General features: G+C 38.0%; 2 protein-coding genes across 6 annotated transcripts in view; one reads left to right on the top strand and one right to left on the bottom strand.

Annotated features, from left to right (window-relative positions):
• Positions 1–21,208, top strand: part of RALGPS2 (Ral GEF with PH domain and SH3 binding motif 2) — a 109,012-nt gene that overhangs the window by 53,781 nt on the left and 34,023 nt on the right. The window lies entirely within an intron of this gene.
• On the bottom strand, positions 2,085–20,516 carry ANGPTL1 (angiopoietin like 1). Of its 2 annotated transcripts, none has more exons than XM_088170336.1 (5): positions 20,134–20,516; positions 12,855–13,710; positions 7,779–7,972; positions 6,037–6,307; positions 2,085–5,076 (listed from the first exon to the last, which is right to left on the bottom strand). In XM_088170336.1, exons 2-5 carry the CDS (start codon positions 13,678–13,680, stop codon positions 4,889–4,891), a joined length of 1,479 nt encoding a protein of 492 aa, XP_088026462.1. In that variant the 5' UTR covers positions 13,681–13,710; positions 20,134–20,516; the 3' UTR covers positions 2,085–4,888. The 2 variants fall into 2 exon arrangements, with proteins under 2 accessions (XP_088026462.1, XP_088026461.1); XM_088170335.1 differs by lacking the exon at positions 20,134–20,516 and adding an exon at positions 16,341–16,466.

The raw sequence follows: 21,208 nt of genomic DNA, 5'->3' as shown, positions 1-21,208 counted from the left end.
ATTATTAGTAAATTATGTTCCTTTGTATCTGAAAACTAGATGAATGCATTTAATATGTGTTGGTTTTGTTGTCAAGCTAATTTAGTGTTATTTAAACTAAACAGACATTAAAATGATAAGTATGGTGTTTTTAAAGTAGCTTTTGTTTAATGAGATGCTGATAATCACACAAAATTAAGGAACTCTATCCAATTCTTTGTATTTTTGCAGATAATAAGTTACTCTTACACCTAAATTCAAGATGAGCTCTTGTGGTCATTAAGGCCTATTAAACTGTAATCTCTGTTCCTGAATTTTGATACTTCCTTTACTCTGATAGGCTGTTAACTTTTCCAGGATTAATTGGTTGAATTTTGCATGCTGCTACAGAAATAGAAAAAATACTTCACTGTGGGGACCAGATTTTAATGCTCTGTAGTGTTTGTCATTCAGGGCCTGAATTGAAAGGCACAAAAAGGAAACCAAGCATTATGTAATGTGATAAACCATGGAGCTTTCCCCCCTTGTTTACATGGACAGTATAGAGACTTGATACATAGTTCTGAAATGCTTTTTATGCTGATGCTTTTTACCTGTATGCCATGATTTTTGAAACATGAAGCCAGCATCAAATTGTTTTCTTGCTGGTTATAAAAATCCCAAGCCAAATATTGGGAAACAGTTTTTAAGTTTCATGAAATATATAATTCTTTTCTATTTAGAAAGAAATGCTCTTTACTGTGACCTGCTGTAGTTAAAGCATTTGTTGTGCCCTGGGTTTATGTGATACCAGTTCTTACTAGTGACATAAGGAATGTCCTCAGTTCTTTTTTAATTCTCCAAAGGAATAGCAAATTCCCACCAGTGCACTCCTTCTAAAATTAATTTTTTATGGTTTAAAAAAAGTGAAAAAAAGGAAAAAATTGCCTTGAACATACAGTCATGATAAATCTAGATCCACTTTGGAGGATTGATAGTCGAGTCCAAGTTTTCTCATTTGATGAAAGCTTTAATCTCTTCTAAGACCTGAGTAGATCTGTTATTTCTTCAGTTTCTTTCCCAAGGCATTTTTTACTAATATAATTTGGAACAGAAGTAACTTAAATTGCTTTTTTTAACTTACTGTTTTAAGCTTATCAGTTACAGGTTACAATTCCTAAAAGGAATACTTCTGCTATAAGATTCTGTAAGGGAGTAGTGCTGCTCCTGGTTTAAAACATGTGGGAAAGCCTACCTAGAAGTCTGCAGATGGAAATGGTGATGGTGGCATGTACAGGGAAGGGGATTCCTCAGCAGGACCATTCCCTCTCCTGATGAAAGGAGGAGTGGGGGGTTCTTCACTCCTGGTGGGGAGAGCCAGCAGCTGCCCAGCTCACTCAGAATGCTCTTTGGAAGAGTTTAGAGCATCAGGCTTGCCACACAATTAACTTTGGCATTGCAAATCCCTTGTAGAGAAACACTGGCACTGGTCATGGAGACCTCTCTTTGGAATGTCATAGGAAAGTGAGCATATAAAGGAATTTCAGCTGCAATTTCAAGGATGAATGTTTCACCCTTATGCAGCCAAATATCAGATGTGGGTATAGATTTTTTTTCATGGCCATCTTGGCATTATAAGAGAAATCTTAAATCCTTTCTGGGGGAAGGTTTTGCAATAGGAGCAGAGCCACAGAAGTACAGACTGTTGTCTTATTTCCACAGCTCACCCTCTGTGGACAAGATAATGATGTACTTCCACATTTAACTAGGGGGGGAGAGGTGGGAAATAAAAATGTTTCTCAGGTCCTTGCAGCAATGATTGTGATGTGATTCCAGAATTCTAGAAATGCAGGTGAGAGCAGTACATCATCAGTGTGGACTCACCTACTTACATGTGAGTGTGAAAAGCTGTGCAACACCAATTGTTCACTACCAAGCCCTTAATACACAGTGTGGGATATATCGTCAGTGTTGCATCACCCAGGCAACTAAAGCAGCCAGGAGAAATGGGAGTTGTGTGTCTGATGTTATATTTCACCTTAGAATAAAACCCTGATCCCTAAGGGAGTCTTGTTCTGGAGTTTTGATCCATTTGAGATTGCACAATGAAACAACTGAGCCATATCTTGAGAAGTAAGATTTTTATTTAACTAAGCAGTACTACCTTGTGAGATATTTTTCTTATAGCTGTCTTTGAGGAGTGATATCCAGAAAGAGAAAAGCTGAAAACAGGTTATTAATTATTCATGTGAGGAATATTCAGCTGCTTCAGTGATAGTGCTTGCAATAGATTTTGGAAATAGATGTGAAAACTGTGTTTCAGGTTTTGTACAAGTTGAACTTTCTTGAGGTCTGCCTGGTTAAATTTGGACTGATGGTAGAGGAATGGTGAAGGGTTTATCCTTCCCAGACAGACTGCTTCTGAATGCCAGGGCAAGAAGCCTGAGGGATGCTACAGCCTCTCTTGAAAGTCTTTCAAAAGAGAAAGTGTGAGAGAAAACATTGAACTTTAGAAGTTGTTCACCCTGCTTACAAAATTCGGCCCAAAAGCTGCAAACTAATAGTTACAAGCATTTGAAAGTGAATTATTGTACAGAGTTTAAACCGACTTGAAAAAGACTGCTATGCTTTCCTTCCTCATAATCTTAAATTGCTAACTTAATTAACTCTTTCCTTTCAGAGCACAGCATTTGTACAGTCCAAGGTTGCTGGGTGGATTTTGTAATGTTTAGTTAACGTCATCCTGCAGCTTTAAATTGGGGAAGGTTCATTTTTAAAATGTCTAATATATAAGATTTAATTAAAAGGCTGAATGCAAGCTAATTTTACTTTGGGGTTTCTGCAAAGTACACTTTTCACTGAGTGCCCTGAATAAACAAACACTGTTTTTGTAGCAGGCAAGAGATTCTTGGGGTAAAATACGTTCTCTGCCAAGGAGAGGAAATCTGCTGGTTGAATGAACTAAAAGCTGTCAGAAGTGATCATTAAAGGAATGTTTTGGAGTGCATTTTCCTTTTTTTTAAGTTTACCTGAACTGCTCTTCTATCCAGCTACCATAGAGAAAAAAGGACAGATTATAGAGAGTCTGAATTTTAAGCATTTGCAATTAAAAATGTTTTGCAGGACACTCAATCAATGAGGTCTGTATGATATTTGTAACAAACAAATATTCCTTATATGAAGAACAATTTCAGAATTGTAATCATAAACATTTGTGTCAGTTAAAATTCTTGGAATTTGGGAATGGAATATGCTGGGACTGATGGCCCACCACTGCCAACCCCAATTAAATATTGGTGGAACTGGTTTGCTTTGATCTCTGACCAAAGATTTACCTACAGGCCTTGCACCCATACATTATCAATGAAGCTTTATCTCTACTCCAGAAAGTGTGTTCTGAAAGTAAAATGCTGTTTTTTCTCCTCTGAATTGCATACAAGGCTTTGCATAGTAATTGATATTGACTAATTTAACAACAATACTAGATTACTCTTTTAGCTATTATGGTTTCTTATTTTAAATAGGAACAAAGTTCCTTAAAATCCTGATGGCAAATACATTGGTTACAGTTCAGAACAGTATATTCAGTTTTATGTAATATAAAATTAAATTAGGCAACCTGTGTGGCTATAAGTGCAGTTATTAAATAATTTTATATAACAGGAAGAAAGCTTTAGTTCAGAGATTCTGGTACCTAAAGCAAATGTTTGGTTGTATCTTAATTTGGAAATACCTTGTTTTGAATTAGTGTGTGGTATAGCTTTTGTTAAATCTTGGGTAAGTATTTTCTAATTATCTTCTTAAATTACATATTCCAGTGGAAATCTGATATCTAGAAGGTAAAATTTAGTATAGACAGTATCAGAAGTTGTATAGGTGGAAGGGAAATGTGTCATAAGAGCAGCCCAAGTTTGGCGTGTCAGGGAGAACGCTCTCAGAGCTGATTTCTAACCTTTGTTTTAATGTGGGAGCAGAAAGCTGTGTTGGAGGTAAACTTCTAATATTCAGAGACTTATCTTGATAACTACGTGGGAATGCTTGGTCAGCCCTCACCACTCCTAATTGGAGCAGGGAAGTGTTAAGTCACGATTTTAAAACCAGGACTTTCAGTTTTGCCATATAAGTCTAAAGTTTAATTAGAAAGCTTGAATATGGAGGTTGAAAGTAAAAAAAATACCAAGTAATTTGGGTGTCTCAAGTTTATAAAGAATTTCATACAATTAATTTTCTTATGCAGGGAACATTTTGCCTAAATTTTTACAGAAGGTAGGACTTTTGCAGATCTTAGCAGTGTAGAGAATTCCCGAAGAAATTTTGTATTTTGTGTTAAATTTGCCTCTTCATTTTGAATAATTATTTGTTTCAAAAATCTTTCTCTGCTGGCAAAGCTAAAATGTCTCCAATTTTATATGTAGGTTCTTGGAGTAAATGTCGAACAGTAATGTGAAGTCAGATTTTTCATTAAAAGTAATACCAACATTTTTAAATAAATCGTTAAATAACTAGTCAATTTTCATATTAAAGCAAGACAATGTCATTTCACATATTTACATTTAAGAGTTGAGCTGACCTGAAAAAGCATAAGCTTTTTGAACTGGAAAAGCTTATATCTTGTCAAAGATCTGGAATTTTTTACCAGTTTTGACTGTTTACATCAAGCATGTTGATCTTGAAAAAATGATAAATATGCTTTGCAAGCACAAACACCTTATTTTGTGAATGTGTGTTTAAAAAAAAACCTCTCTGTCACAGTAGAGAAGGGTCCTAATAAAGGAGAGGGGAACATGACAGGGGAAAGAAGACAGGAAGATTGGAGACCTGCTTCTTGCAGGGGCAAATTGTGCAAAATAATGATTAAAAAGTAATATTTTATTTTTCTGGAGCTCAAACACTGAGAATTTTATATGGGAGCGCTGTGGGATTTTCCTCCTCAGTCTATAGGTCTGATCATCATCTGAACTGCTTTCAGGGAGTAGGAACCCCCCCGGTACTCAGCCCAGAATATTCCATCCTGGTACTTGCTCCTGTAGTGGCCCCCTCGGTACCAGACCCCGTTGAGGTTGGAGTGGGCACATGCGTTGTACCACCAGCCGCCCTTGTGGAAGTGAGCACAGTTTCCTGTGGAACAGAAGGACATGGGTGAGCTTCAGCTTTAGGCAGTAGAAATGGATTTACTAAATGTTTTCATATTGTGGCTTATTCTCAGAGGCAGCTTGGAAGGACTTCATAGCCTGTTGTGGTCACATCTTGCTGTTCTTGCTAAATTATAAATTCTGTTGTAACAGCAGCCATTGCTGGAGGGGTGGTTATTGACATGATCTTTAATGTGACAGCAGAAAATGAAGGAGAGAACTCTTCTCAGCCTGCTAGCACTGCTTGTCCATGAGCTAACACCCAAGGAACTCAGATTATGTGCTGTTTAGAAATACTCAGCGGAAGCAATGTGAGTTGATACAGCCCCAAGCAGCACACGGGGCCACGGTTCCACAAAGAGTTGCTTGTAACTTGTGTTTTTGCTGTTACAGGCTTGTCTAAGAGTTTGCAGGATTTGTCCAGCTTTATGGTTATTGACAGCTGAGGAAAAGCACTCCCCGACCTTCCTGTTACTGCAAGGGAAAAACTGCTGGGAACGAGAATAAGGGAGCTTTAAGGAGTACAAAAACCAAGTGATGTGCCCCTTTCTTAAGTATTGGTACACAACTAAACTTTTGCACACTTTCAGTTCCCTTCATGCTCTTCAAAGGCCTTAGTACCTGGTGATTGTGTGGCAGCAGCACTACTCAGAGATCGCCTGGACAGATACTCTGATTGCAGTCACGTGCAAGTGATGAGCTAAACAGAAAACTGCTGCAGATTGTTGTCAGTGAGGGTAATAGATTCTGAATTTCTGACAGTGTAGGGACTCAAAGGGGGACCTGCCAACGTGGTTTTTATCATCATTGATTCGAAGCGTCTTCCAATAGGGTTATTTTATCAGAATTGATGTACTTTTTGTTTGTCCTATGCTGTATTTTTTGACATGGTGTCACTGGTGGAACGTGCATGATTCACTTTTCACAGGCACACTGCTTTGCTTACCTGAATACATGTCCCTGTCCCTGTCCAGTGTTGTGAACTGCTTCCCATTGTGCCATATCATGGAGTCTCCGGCGTTGCCCTGGTACGTGCCCAGGCGCAGGCGGTAGAATTCGCTCTCGGGCTCCAGGCGGAAGCTGCTGTACTCTGCATAAACCTTCTTGTTGCTCCAGTCCTCCAGCTCAATCAAGAGTCTGTAATTATCCTGATTGGTGAGCATGTACATGTTTTCCAGTCCCAGCCAGTACTCTCCATCAATGTTCCCAAATCCTTTCTGTGCAAAAGAAGATGGGAAGGTGCTGTTAGCTTAGTTTTCTGTGTTTGTTAAAACACTCATCAGCAGGAGTGTGATAAACCAGTGTAACTTGGGTGCTGAAAGCCTTTTAAACATCTCAATGACTTCAACCCATGCATTTAAGTGCTTTATTTTGCTGCACTGGGAATGCTAAGCTGCACGAGATGCTGCCAGCACCAGCAATGGTGGCAAAGCAGCTCTGTTCTTGCTGTCCTCCTCTCTTTAAGATAAAGGGAGAGAGAATAAGGAAACTGAAAAATATTTCTTGACAATGCTAAGGAGATTTGTAAAAATGGGTGAATAATGGAATTTTATGTTATAATTCCAGGTTGAAAAAGGTATTTATGGATCAACAGTCTCAATGTTCAAGGCAAATAACTTCTTTTTGCTTCCTTGTTGCAACCGGTGTTGTTTTTGCTGTGAATTTAATCACGCTATTCTTCTGTGTTCTTTACAGGATGTATTAGAAATTAAATATAAAGACACCTTTTCTTTCAAATCACAGACTACCAGCACAGTAGCTGTGAAGTGATATTTCCTATCTGCTGTCTTCTTTCCTCGAGTAAACCAGTGTTGTTAATGTTTGGTGTTGCATTAGGTTCAAAATGTTTATTGCTTTATAAGGCACTCAATAACTGCCTTAAAACATTTTACAACACTTAAGAACTTCAGAACCAACTATCTATTGCTCTGAGAAGATAATTGCATAATTTGCATAATAATTTGGGGGCTTTTTGTTTGATTATTGAATAATTGTTTTAATTCTTATTGATTTAGGGATTAATATTTGAATCAGAAAATTCCAAGAATGCATGAAGCAAAAATCCTCACGTTAATTTGTGTGCTATATGTTGTTATTATTACCCCAATCAAATGATCTTCAAGTTTCCTCTTTAGCATGTAATTACTCCAAAGCAGCCTCCTCTTTTCAGCCTAGACATTCTACTGCTAGTGCATAATATCACAGTAACACACAGCAATGTGTTTCCTTTCATCAGCCTGACATCTTTAGATTTCTAGCCTAAATTAATGGGCGGAAATGGCTTCCTTTAATTCATTATTAGGACTATTTTTAAGTTGAGCCCCCAATCCAGCAAATCGATTAGTGTGTTTAAATGAATAATTTCACTGGCTGAGTTTGCTTATTCATAAGGGAGACAAATGAAGCTTTACAAGTACTCACTGTAGTTCTCAGTGTGTTAATAAAAATCATGTGTTCAGTTAGAACTTTGTAATAAATTACTTCCCAGCCAGTGTCTAGAATAACATGTCTCCCAGTTGTGTTGTGCATTACAAACCCAGGGTGTTTCAGCCAGGTTGGTTCATACAAAGTTAACTGTGCATTCAGGGAAATAGCACATTCCCACTGAAATATGTTTGCCTCTGAGGGATGATCACTCTTTTCAGTTATCTTTCTTTGCCCACTGATTTTCTGCATTCTAGAGTTTACCTTGTAACTGTCCCAGTTCCTGAAAAAGTTGACAGATCCATCTGTCCTCTTCTGAATAACTGCCCATCCTCCTGGGTCCAGGCTGTTCTCACACCAGAGTTGCATTGGCTCGTTGCTGTTTTTGGGTTTGATCATGTAAATGCCACTGTTGGCATGCCCAGCTTCCCTGGCTTGTTGGCAGTCTTTGAATGGACCTTTTGGAAAAGAAATACTGTAAGCCTTCAAGCTTGGCTGTGCAGTGCCCATTGTCCAGGAATATTTAGTAATGGAAAGTCAGTTATTCAATCAAGGTGTAAACCTACCATGGAAAACAGTGCAAAAAGTTACTGAGATTAATTGTATATATAAATAAATGTCAATATCCTGTCTTGATATATTTTTGAAGAAAAATTTCGTTTTGCTAAACAAATTATAGACTTTGGTTACCAACACCTGACTTTTTTATCTGCTGTGGGAAAGATTTATACTCTGGCTTTTGATACTGAAGAAAACATTATGATTTGTTTTCCATTAATTATTTTCTTCTTTTTACAAAAGGCAGACATCAATTTCCTTCATTTTCTGGCGCACCAGTTTGAAAATGGTGGAAGTGAAAACCAAAACAGACCCAGGATACCCAACTAACTCTCCCTATTTCTGAATATATAAGTAGTTTGAGAACTGCTGTAAGAAATATTGACTGCCAGAGTCTACAGACATGGAATTTAGTCAGAGAGAATTCTTACACTGCATAATTTTCTGCTATTATTAGTACTTAGCCAGTTTGAGGATTAGGCTGTTAACTGTGGATAGGAATCTTTTAAAGTTTCATGTGTCATCCTGGTGTGAGATGTGTAGATGGATAATGATGAAGGAAATAAGCAAGCAATGGAGAAGGATTTTTGAGCAGCTGAAAGGACTCACATATTTGTTCTCAGGGCTGTGGTTGCACAAAATTGCTGTTGCTGTTTTGAGTACTGCTTGAAAGCTCTATTTTAGTCCATGTGAATAGTGGTTTTACAGATAATACTTAGAGAAGACCATCTGGTAATTCTCTGAGAAGGATGCCGCTTACATGTCTCTGAAAACCTTGCCTAGTTTGCCTTTCAATTTTTGGTAATTTTTTTATTTTCTGCTTTAAAAAAAAAAATTGTTTGCGTGTCATTATTTCAGTTGCTTTTAAGAAACTGGTAATTTACTAATGAAAAGCAAAGTGATTTCTGATGACTAGTTAGTAGTGGATGCCCTAAGTGTATTTGAAAACTCAGCACATCTGAAAACAAATCAACTACAGCTTTCCTCTCCTTCCCGAGGGTTTATTTTCTCAAATCTCCTTGGAAATTCAGAGACAACCCATCAGTCACAGAAACAGCTCATATGCAAGACAGCATGGAAGACATTTGTTGAGGTTATTCATTAATCAAAAGTAGAGGCTGAGGGAAAGGGACCTTCACTGCTGATTAAGCTTGTGTGACAAAAGCAGGCTGAGAAATCGCACTTTTCTTAGATTTTTGGGTAGTAGTTGCCAGTTGGACAAGTATGTAATTAGCAATAAGTCCATAAAGCATAATTAGCATGAAGCTTGTGTATCTAATGAGGAGTACTTAGAGCTTGGGACTCTAAGTCACAGACACTGAGCCATTGCTGTAAGTATTACTACACTGTGTGGATTGGCATGGCTTTTTCATTCTTCCAGTGCAGGCAGTGGCACCTTAGGAAATACATCCTGTAGCTTTGATATACATGTGCTTATTTCCCCTCTTGTACACTATTAAAATTCCCAGGTAGATTGTGAATATTGTGGAGTTTGTCCAGGGGAGAGAGAATTTCCTGGACTAGGCTGGGTCTCATTCCCATTCCTTGAACTGTCTGAAGTTAATTTGGGTGCTTTATAACTGAACTGGGACGTTGTTCCAGAAGTATTTTTGTGAAATCGTTACTGCTTTAGGAAAAGTATAAACAAATAAGCCTTGTATTTTGTAATGTTAAGTGAAGATTAAGAATAGCTTAATTAGATCTGCTGTTATCTGGTATTATCCCACATTATGATTATTGGAGGAGGACTTGAGCACTCATTTTTCCATGAGAGACCCAAACAGATGTTTGGGGTCATTTTAAGTAGTTTTTAAGGCAGACAGAATTGTACCAGTCTGTTCATGTAATACTTGCATCACTTTGGACTTCAACTGGCTTTAAGTTCACAGCATGCAACTGATCTGCTTTGATGTTGAGCTTTGTCTGCATGTATTAACATAAATTAATGTTGTGTAGAGGTAAGAGATTTCTGCTCTGAATGTAAGGAAATCCAACATATCCCATAATTTCTGGTGTATAGCCCTTGAATCTTTTTACTGAAGTAAATTCTGTAATTATTTCAAGTTCACATTATAAGAACTGATCTTGTTCAGGTTTGTGGAACTGAGAGATTCTTCACAGTGCTGGTGTGGGTAGAGGTCTGACTGATGCAAAAAGCATGATTTTTTTGTGTAAAATCTTGCAGGTTTTGTAGTTTATGTAGGGAATAAGGATCTCATGCACATCTAGTCTTTTGTAAGAGTCTATGTACACTAAATCACTGAGACAGTGATAAGTCAGAAATACTCTAAGAAGATGATCTGTTAAATATTTTACTTCCAAAATTGTGGCTTACATGTATGATTTAGTGCAGATCATATTCTGTGCTAAATTAAGTGAAGTTCAGAAGGAAAGAGATTAAATATTTTAAGTTGAAAGCTTGATAACTTGATGGCTGAATCCCATTTTGAGATGCCAGATTTTTATCTTGAGCAGATGATACAGAAGTTGTGCTTGTGCAAGCTTTGTAGAGAGGCTTTTTGGGGACATTAGTAGAGGAAAAATCCAAAATAAATTTGGACATATAGTGAAAAAAAGAAGGTATATTGTTAACTCAGAGGTATTAGAAATCATTATATGGGGCAGGGTGTGTCTAATTTTTAAGTACTTAACTAACTTGAAACTACCTTTTGCAGAAACAGTGGCAGTAATTTTGGTGGTCACTGGTTATTATTCCAAATATTAAGGGTAATTGTGACAACTACAATTCACAGGTGCATTAACCTTCCTCAATTTTAAGAGCAATTTTTGTATAAAACAACCACCATACTCAGAAAACAGAACTTCATCCTTTTGTTCCCCATATATTTTGCGTTTTTCTCCCACTCACAATATTCAGATGCACATTGACCTTTCTGACCCATCTGCTGCATCCAAGTATTTATGAGGAGGTCCAGGTTAATTTATCAGTCTTTAGCAGGCCAATTTCTAATTGGGACTGTCTGGTTTTCATGGATCTTCTTTGACATCTTTATACATAAAAGATCTTTAACTTGTAACCATAAAGATGTTTCTTGTTTGACATAATTTTGATTCTGTGCACCATGAAATCTGTTTACCTTAATTTTAAAAATCAGGGATAGGCATTGTGTTGGATGTCCAAGTTTTGGATGTGACTCCTGATCCTCTACCAGCTGTAGCAATTCTCAACCATCCTTTTCCCAAGCACTGCAAGAAACATTTAAACTTCCAACTCAAGAATCTAGTATTTAAGGAAGGCGAATAATGTTAAATAAAGCTTCCTAAAATTTCTTTGTGTTCTCTTCCAAAAATGGATTCAAAGTCTGAACTTTCAGGGGTAGAGGGGTCAGTGAATATGGGGGTAGGTAATTTAGAGGATAATACTTAGTGCTATTGCCTCACTTAGTATGTGCAGCAGGCGTGTATTGAGAAAAAGATGCATTTAGAACAGAACTTGGAAGCAAGGGTTTGCTGGGAAGTTGTGGGTTTTTTTTAGAATTATACTTGTGCTGTCTGACCAGACATCAGCGCAATTCTTTGATATGAACTGTTTCCTTTCTGTCATGATGTGCCACTGAAATTTGCATGACATCTGGCATTTTGCTTGGGCTCATGCCTGAATTTTTTGCAGACCTTGAATAAAAATAGTTCTTCTTCACATCAGCAGCTAGTTGGGTGTACTCTTGCAGAACAGTCACAAATGAATGTTTGGCTTCATCTTAGGAACCAAGTCGAACTTTCAGGTATGACTGAAGGGAATTTGAAAGAAACAAAACCAAAACAGCCACCTAAACCCAAAACCCCCCACCAAAACCTTTTGCTGTGCAAAACAGGAGCCAAGAGCAAGCTCTCAAAGGGATAGCTGAGAAAAACTTGTTTTTCTGAGTCCTTGAATTTCTTTTCAATAGCAATTCTGTCAACATTTCAATAAAGTAAGAAACATGATAGAGTTCAGGGCAGCTCAGAGGTAGCTAATTGTTTTATCACTAATTTTGATTCTTAGTGATACATGAATTTATCTAATGACCTAAAGAGTATAACATGTGAAGGTGGGATACAGTCTCGTGAATGTATTTTCATAATATTTATGGTTTTAGTTTAATTTGCCATCTCATACTGATGATAGGTTTCTGGAGATGTAGTTACTAATTTTAAATTTTCAATGCTGGTTGTCTCTAATTGGATCCAGCCTTGATTCAATTATCCTTTCAAACTTAATACTCTTGAATATTTCAGCTAAACACTAAGAGACTCATTGCATGACTGTGATGTTCATTTTAAAGCAGGTCAGTATATAGAAGGATGAAAATCCTTCTAGTAGAGTTTTCTTTTGACAAATGTAAGTATTAAGGACAAAAACTTGAAATTACCTAAGTTGTTTATGATTAATTAGCTCCTCTTATTCACTCTTGCCAGCTACTGTAACATGTACCTAGCAGGCATCATCAAAGAAATGGATAAATATTAGAAAGTTTATGCTAATACTGAATTTTCATATTTTTGTAACTCAAATCCAACTGCAGAGAGAACCCCCAACACTTTGTGACTTAAAGGTCAGTATTGTTCAGACTGAATTTCTGAGTATTAGACATTTCAACAAATTCATCTTGGGGAGATTTAGCCCATGTGGCAAACTAAAAGCTTTCCCTAGGAGGTTGAATGGGGAGAGAATATCAGGAGCAATAGTGTACCAGGTACTTTCAATTCTTCCTGCTCTTTCTATGGTCAGGACAGTTTCTCTCAGAAGTGGAGACATCTCAGGTTAGATCAATAGTGACTCACCCTCGTTAATCAAAGCCGGAGGTGGTGCTCTGAAGGGACTCTTTGTGGGAGAAGTGGCGGGGTCGGGTGGTGGCCGTACATCTCTGTCCCGGGGGTAGCCTGGGTCCCTCTGGATCTCGTTGCCTCCCAGCAGGCCGGGCGTGTAGGGCTGGCTGTTGGGGATGTGCTGCGGCACCACCTGCACCAGGGGCGGCGACCCGTGCGGGTCCTGGCGCGAGAAGATCCTCAGGCACTGCTCCTCCAGCAGCGAGATAGTCACGGACTGGTTGTTTACCAGGTCGGTTAGCGCCGCGTATTTTACCTCCAGCTCCTTGTATTTTGTTGCCATCTTCAGCATTTCCGTTGTAACATTAAGGACTTTGTTTTCCAGCTGGGAAAGCTCAAGCGAGTTGTCGCGCTTGCGAATTATCTCGTGCAGGAGTTGCATGTACAGTTGGGTCACGCGCGAGTTCATGTTCCGACTTTCTTTCCTCAGCAGCTTGACTTCGTTCACGATGTTCCCATCCACATCCACCACCAACTGCAGAATGTCAATCTCCCGCTTCTGCTTGGACAGCACATCCTTCAGGTTCTCGATGTCCATCCTGGTGACTTCATCTTTCCTGTTCCCAGTGCCTGGGCCGTTGGTGTTCACGCAGATTGGCCCTGTGATTTTTTGTTCTGGGACCAGGAAGGTGTAGCCACATTTCTTCCCTTCTCCTCCCCCGTCTGCTGAACGAGGCTGCCTCAGCTGGGGCGTCTTACTCGGCGTGGATTGCTCCATACAGCGCCCGATAGACAGCAGCAGGAACAGCAGGACACCCAAAGTCCACTTCAATAGCTTCATTTTAAAGCAAGTGTGACAGCTGTCAGGAGCCTGTTGAACAGATAAAGTCATTAAATCAGAGGCACAGCCAAGGCTCCTGGACTTTTGAACTGCCTAAACTGATGGATTTGCCATGCTTGCATGTATGTAGCCAAGCCTTTGGAATCTCTTGCTTGGAGTTAGATTCCATGAGATTGGCTGGCTGTTTTGAGCAGCAAACTAAAATTTAGGTGGGGGATTTAGTAAAGGAATTGTTGAAATGGCTGAGTTTTCAGAAACAATGTTGTGCTTAGATTCTGTGTTATACTCCATTATCAGTTGGACTTCTCAGATCTCTGCTCACTGCAATTACCTGCACGAGGTTAAAGAACATGGAGTGCTTTCAGAATACTTTCCTGGAAGGGAAGTAGGGAGATGAAATTATTTATATAGATGTTGGAATTTGGATTATATAAGCTTTTCTGGTCCTCCTTTAGCTTTATATATAGAGAGATATAGATATAATTTGTTAAATAGTATAATACATACTGATTCATACATACACCCATTTTTCAAGTTTATATATACACAGTTTTAGTAGACTTGAAAAATGCATCTTTAAAATTATTTTTGGACAAGAGTGTTAGGCAGAAGGCAGGAGATTAGATCCTGTTGCAAACATTGAAAATTACTTTTTCAAGTGACTTTGAATTTGTAAGAAAAGCTTAGAGCACTGTTTGCTCTGCATATATGTCCCTATTTAGTTGCCTTGAGATGAACACTTAGAATTGTCACACTATTTTTGTGTCTTTGAGAACACCTTTTTCCAAATAATGCTGGAGTATCAGGTGTGTTGTCGTTATAAATACCATACTGAAATGTTTCATTGATTATTCAAAGAAAACTAGGAATGTCTTTTAACTCTGCAGAATTAAAGTGCAGTGATAAAGATCCAGGAATGTTTTTTGAGACCTGATTTTTAGCTTTAAATATTTGAGATGATAAACAAAGGTAGCATTTAAATAAGGGAAAAAGCTTTCTTTTTTTAATAGTTCGTTTGCTTTTTGAAGCAGATCACTCTTCTTATCTCAGCTGTTGATCTGGTTTTCCTTTCCAGACTCCTTTTGCAAGCCTTTGGATAATTAAAAAGAGAAATAAGAAGAGAAAAGTAAGAGCAGGGCAAGTTAATGATCCTGCTGTTCCTGCTATGTTTAAGTGCATTTGGCTGTCCTGTCACAGTGATCCCAAAGGAGAACCAGAGCTGTGCTGCTTCCTTTGCATTCACATTACGAATGATAAGGTGATTTTTGGGTCAGGTCATTTTTCCCAGTTCTGTTACTGGCATTAATATTACGGCAACAAATGGTGTCTGCTCAGCCTCAGGAAACCTGTCAAGTCTTTGTTTCTTGGCTTCACTTACAGCAGTGGTTACAAGTTTCAAACCATAAGGTACATGCAATCAGGAGTTAAGAGCTAGGAATTCTCCTTAAATATTTGGTAAGTTTTTGTTTGTCTGATGGTTGTATTGCAAGCCCTGCTTCCAGAAGGGGAAGAAAACACATTTAACATGAACTAAAAACCCTTTCTTACCCTGCATAAATGGAGGGAGCACATAAGTTTCAGGAAATATATTTTAAAATACTTACTTCTCTTAGTTTCTACTAATAGCTATTTCTGTGTCTACTAGTAAATATTTTTATCAAAAACAAATCTAAATAGTTTTGTTGATATTTCTCTGCTGAAACTGTAACTTCTGTTAAAAGGAAAAAATAAATGTTAGGAAAAAGTATCACTTTTCTCCAGAGCTGATTGTGTGTTTTTCTTCCGTAATTCCAGACATTTTAAATAGTAATCATTTGGACAGTGCTCACATTTGGTAGTTCATTAGGCTAAATGTTCACATGCATCATGGGATACTGGTCTGTGTGTGGTTTCCAACTTGACAAGGATGAACTGAATTAATTGTTTGAGGTTTAAAACCTCTTTTCATCTCCTAACTTATTTTTCAATACTTTTGCATTTACTATTTGCAGATTGAGGGAAAGAGACTTTGTGGCATATGGTTGAGGATGAAGCCATAGTACAAGTCCATATTTTGCTGTTTTCAAGGTGTATAATAGGTACTTCATAGTCCAAGAAAGTGAATAACATTTTAGTTATTGGGAACTTTTAAAGACCCTGCAGAATTACTGAAATAATGAATGGCTGGGGATTTTTTCCCACACAGCACATTTTTCCCCTGAAATTCATAGAACTTAAATTAATCTTTCAAAACAAAACACTTTGTAATGCAGTCTACATTCTAGCTATGTATTCTTCTGTAGTCTGCTTTCTGCATTGTTTTTTAGTATTGAATGTATTCCTTTTGAACTTTTACCCTTATGTGTTAAAGTTTCAAGCTCTGGGTCTATACATGTGCTGTCAGACCATTAAATGAATTAAAGGGTCTAATATAGCACAGCCGAATCCAGCATAATATTATGCCCTGGAATCTGAAATTCAGAAATATCTTGTAGTAAACTGAGACATTCAGATAAGCAGGGATGAGTTCCTTCTGAGAATCTGCCTGGTAGGGAGTGTATATACTTCCATGGAAATGCTGATGTTGAAAAAATTAAATGTCTTAAAATATTGCTTGTCAAGTTTGAGCAGCTTAATGCCTAACTTGTTATACAAGAATAGGTTCTGAGCAAGATATTTACCTGGAGTTTTAATCAGCTTAGAAGGAAATGAAAATACTGTTTCAGAAATTTCCTGATGTTCTGGGCAAGCAGCTTAAAAAAATAGCAGCTGTTTATCCAAAGTATCCCAGAATGATAGCCTAATATGTAAGACCTAAATGACAAATTAAAATTAGAGTTGGGAAATAGTTCTAGGGGGTTTAGATCAGACACATTTTGTTCTGGATTCCCAGGTTTAGGAATGTAGGTAGTGGCAGAACTGAAGTCTTAGGAGGCAGCTGAGGCTCAGGGAGCAGCTCAGACAGAACCATGGTCTCCAACCCTCCCTGCAGGTTTGGAGTCGCCTGTACTGAGTGGGGCTGCTGGTGCAGACCATGGAAATGCAGCAAGGGAGTTTGTAACTACAGGTACCATTGCTTTGAAATACATTATTGAACTCTTTATTAAATGCCATGTTTTTTAGATTGAATAAACTGTCATTTCAGCTGGTTCTGTCATGTTTCTGTGCCACCCAGTTTTGAGTCTCAGATTTCTGTAGAAGTTTCATTATGTATGTTCTGGCCTGCTGATGTTTTATAGCTTCTGCAGAGGAAAATGTGCAGTTATTCACAGCAACACAAGCTTCTTCGTCAGCTTGTCAGAAACACTCAGAGCTGTGGATAGGGCTTCTGATTTCTTTCTTTTTCCAGAGTGATCCCTGTGCAAAAAAAGAAAACCCAACTTGCTTTCAAAATTAGTTTTTGATTTATTACTTTAAAAAGCGTTTAAAGGTACAAAATTCCAATTTAAAAGAGCAAAATAAGCCAGTAACTACTGTTTTTAACTGCTGTAACACAGACTGTGTTATCCTCCTGAGAAATATTGGAATCACAAATACAGAGTTGCATGGATCAGAATGTGGGGAATCTGGTATATATTTGGCATTTTTTAGTTTTCTGTGCAACAAACTATTTGTTCTTTGTTGTACTGCTGTGGCTCATGTACTGCAGGATGCAAAATTTGGAAACCCACAACACAAATTGGAATCTGTTCTTCCAGAGGTGACAAAGGCTCGTTCTCCTTGGGCAGTGTAGGGTGATACAGCTGAATGTAATGAAGCTGTTACAGGTAAATGGGAATGTAGGATTCCTTTTGTATGGAAAATGTAGTATCAGCACTGACTTTTATTCCAAATATTTATTAAAATAATATGGTCAAGTGGTAAAGGTCAGCAGTGCCCTCATACTGTAACAGGAAGAGAAAGACTGGGTTCTTTGAGGAAGTAAATTACAATACTGAGACTAAAGATGCTCTGACCATGATACCAGCTGATCAGGGAGCTCTGTTATTGATGTTACATGGACTTCAATTTCTGTTGAGCTTTTCCTTAGCAGCTGAAATCAGTAAACCCAGCTATGTTCCCCTATGTCTGCACAGGCTAAGTGAGGATTTTTGTAGATTTTTTTAGCTTAAAACCGGGTCCATGGCATTAGAAGTAATACTGATGCAGAGAAAACCCTCTTTCTATGGGAGAAATGTTGCCATGGATTTCAGTATATTTCTGTATTTAAGTAAGTTACTTCTCCCTATATAAACAAGAGCTTTTCCGGCAAGTCCCTCTGCCTCTGCTGAAATAACAAGATTACTTTCAATTGTATTGACTCGGATCCAGGAATAATAATGGGTTTTGTTCGTCAGATACGTGATATATTGAGTCACAGAATTCTGCTTCTCAGACATTGCCATGAACCTGATTCCTTTTAGGAAAGGCAATCTAAAAATCTTCAAGGGGTTTTGAGGTTGTCATTGAAAATGTGCCCCTTTTAGAAATAACTTCTTAGAAATTCTCCACAGAAGAGATTTGTTAATTTTATCATAGTAGATATTCTGAAAGCACAGCAAAATTTCATGGCATTTCCAGATTTTTTCGTGAAGTTTTTTTAGTATGGGGGTTCCTTTGTGTTTGCTGGCAGCCACTGTGTGTGTTTGCACTGTTTGAGCAGGCAGGTACAAGGCAGTGCTGCATTTTGTGTTTGGAAATGTGTGACTCTGGGGCTCCACAGTTCTGCTTAGAACAGATACTGAAGATATTAAGCATCTAGTTATGCTTGGAAATTGTATTTCATTCACCAGTGTATAAATTTTAAGGACCTAACCAATAGGGCACGTTACAAAAAACAAAGCCCAGTCAAACAATGATTAATACCTAACAGAGCCATGTAGTTACTGCTAAAGTTTAAAGGCTCAGAATTTCCATTCTTTTTGGTAAGTTCCTTTAAAACTTCAACTCGTGTATTTTTTTTCACTGTACTTCAGATCATTCTTTTGGCAGCAGCATAATATTAGTATTGCATTATTTGTTTTAAAATAAACATTTCAAAATTTGAACTCTTAAAGTTGGAAGGCAGCAAAGGAGAGAGAGTTAAAACCTTATATACAGCCAGTTTATTGCTTTAAAATTATTGACTCAGCTGTTTTCATTTGTGGAAGATTTAGGAATTGTTCTAAGCAGAGTAAATCAAACCCTTGGCTGATGATGAATGAATGGAGCCTGGTGTCCAAAGCACATTGTGCTTCAAATGGGGATTGTGGTGTTGTTGTTGTTTAGATGATTCTTTTCCTTATGTAAATCAGCACAAAAGGATAGTAAGGAAAAGGGCTCAAGAACTTGGAAAGGATCCATCTTGTTTATCAGGGCTGCTTCAGACTTTTTTTCCTCTGGTAGCTACTAAATCTTAAGTTTGTCTTCTGTTACACTTTGTCTCTCCTTTTAGCATCAGCCCCTTCTCTCTTACTGTGTCAGGCAGCTCTGAGTTTGTAAATGCAAATACATCACTTAAATTAATTTGCATTGTTCTGGATTATTTACTGTATTTTAATTCCAAGTCAGCATGAAGAAAGTTTTCTGTGCTTTTCCTATGTATAAGCAACTGTTTTTTGGTTTTCATGTGTGCTTTTCTGTTTGTAAACAACTTTGTTTTAATCATTGATTAGCAGCAGCATTCTTCTCCCTTCCTTCCTCTAATGAACTGTAACAAACCCTCAATTTCCCGCTTAATGTAGTGTTGCTTTGTACACTGCATTTCATGTTTATGAAATGGATCTTTATTTAGAAACAAACTGCCGTTCAGTTGAGGTACAAATAAGGAAGGTATTAGTGCCTGTTGCAGCGATATCTTTGAATTTTCAGCTGCACAATTGATTGTGCTGCAGACTCGATCATGTTCTCAATCAGTGTATGACTCTGGTTTCTTGGTTGGCTCTGGGACTCAGGCAACTTCAGCTCCTCAGAAGTACCATAAATAAAAACTTACTTGAAACAATATACAATGATTGCTACTTACAGATGTGCATTGATTTGCTTGGGACTTTTCACAGTGGTTTTATTGAGGTATCCATTTTCTAGTTCTAGTAATGCTAGGTCTATGCTCTGGTGTTGGGTGAAATCCAGCTTCCCTGAAATCAATAGGATTTTTGGCTTTTGCCTTCTGGTAGGATCAGAATTTCACATGAGTATGTTCACAGTACCCAAATTACATGCTTAGCAAAGAATCTGGTAGTGCTAATTTTCTGTAGCTGAAGATAACAATACAGCTAAACAACTGAAACTTGTTCATCCCTGCAAGCGGGACAAGTTAGTCTGTGCTCTTATGCAGTGCCTTTTTATTCCAAAGTCTACCAAATGCCACAAAAATGAGTCTTAATGTTAGTTGTCAAATGTTTCTTAGGCTGAGAGAGATTTGTTTCTCCACAATTGTATGTTGAGGGAGATGTATGTAGCATTCAGAAATAGCTCAAAATTAAACTTGTAAGTAAGAATAACTTTAAAACTTACCAAGAAATAAAGTCTTCCAGCTGGTTTGCTTCTGTGGCAGATGGAAAATCCAGAGGCCAAGTTGCTTTTGCTTCCTATATTACCCGATGGTGTGGAGTGTTAATCTGCAGCTGGAGCTGAAAACTGCTTTTGTCTTTCTCTGTTAGATCCAAGCTGTATTGAGGAATTGGGTTTCTCCATACGATAACCAAGCTAACTGATCAGTTAAAAAAAAAAAAAAAAAAGAGAAGAAAAAAAGTAATGCTCCAGTATGTGTTATTCCAGGAGAGAAAGAGAAATGTTTTTTGAAACTGCAGTGTTTAATTCTCACATGCAGAAGTGCTCTAACTAGCTACAGCTGACCCAGATTCCATATACATCACTTTTGGACAGTGTTTTTTTAAACAAACACACACTCGGCTCAGCCGTTCAGCCCACCTATGATGTCACCACGAGCACTCGGAGAGCAGAAGAAACTCCTCCTTCGGATTTCCTATCCATACCCTCCAGAAAAGGAGGGGGTAGGGAGGCTGAGAAGTTAGGAACAAGGAAAGATTGTTTGCCAGTAGAAGGGAGGTACCATATGGCAACGGACTGTGCAAGAGTTCAGCAGGCAATTACAAATCAAACATTTTTACTATGCTGCCTAAAGATGCCTTTCAAGTTATTACAGTACTGGGCTTCATTTAGAAGAAAGATTCTTTCAGGCTGATAAAACTCGATTTGTGTTCCTGGGAATAAAAAAGGGGCAGCCTGGCTGGATACAACAGGAAAAATGAAGCATTTGTAGTCTAGAAGAATGTTCAACAGAATGCCGCATTCAATTCTTGACGTTCACTTAATATGAAACAGTTCCAGTTGTTAAAGGCAGGAATTCTCCAATACATGTGGAACATGTTAAAACTCTGTGTGTGATGATTTTGGGTAGGTATCAGAATATTTGATAACATCTGACTGGTGTTAAAAGTAGCAAAAGCCACAGAGATTACGCTCTACAAGAAATACAGGATCTGGGTTTGGTTCTGTCCATACTCAGCCAGCACTTGGGTGCATTCGATTTACTGCCATTGATCTTTCTGGTTTCTTCACAAAGGCA

The sequence above is a fragment of the Sturnus vulgaris genome, chromosome 9, assembly GCF_052056855.1.
Source record: "Sturnus vulgaris isolate bStuVul1 chromosome 9, bStuVul1.hap1, whole genome shotgun sequence".
Taxonomy (NCBI): Eukaryota; Metazoa; Chordata; class Aves; order Passeriformes; family Sturnidae; genus Sturnus; species Sturnus vulgaris.
Note: the sequence above shows the minus strand (reverse complement) of the source record. Positions and strands in the feature narration are given on the sequence as shown.

Excerpts from the sequence above, each read along its gene's own strand:
- ANGPTL1 (XM_088170336.1), bottom strand. The coding sequence starts at position 13,680 with ATGAAGCTATTGAAGTGGACTTTGGGTGTCCTGCTGTTCCTGCTGCTG. Across the intron at positions 6,308-7,778 it reads GGAACTGGGACAGTTACAAG|AAAGGATTTGGGAACATTGA; the intron begins GTAAACTCTAGA and ends TCTTTTGCACAG. Across the intron at positions 5,077-6,036 it reads GGACAGGGACATGTATTCAG|GAAACTGTGCTCACTTCCAC; the intron begins GTAAGCAAAGCA and ends TCTGTTCCACAG.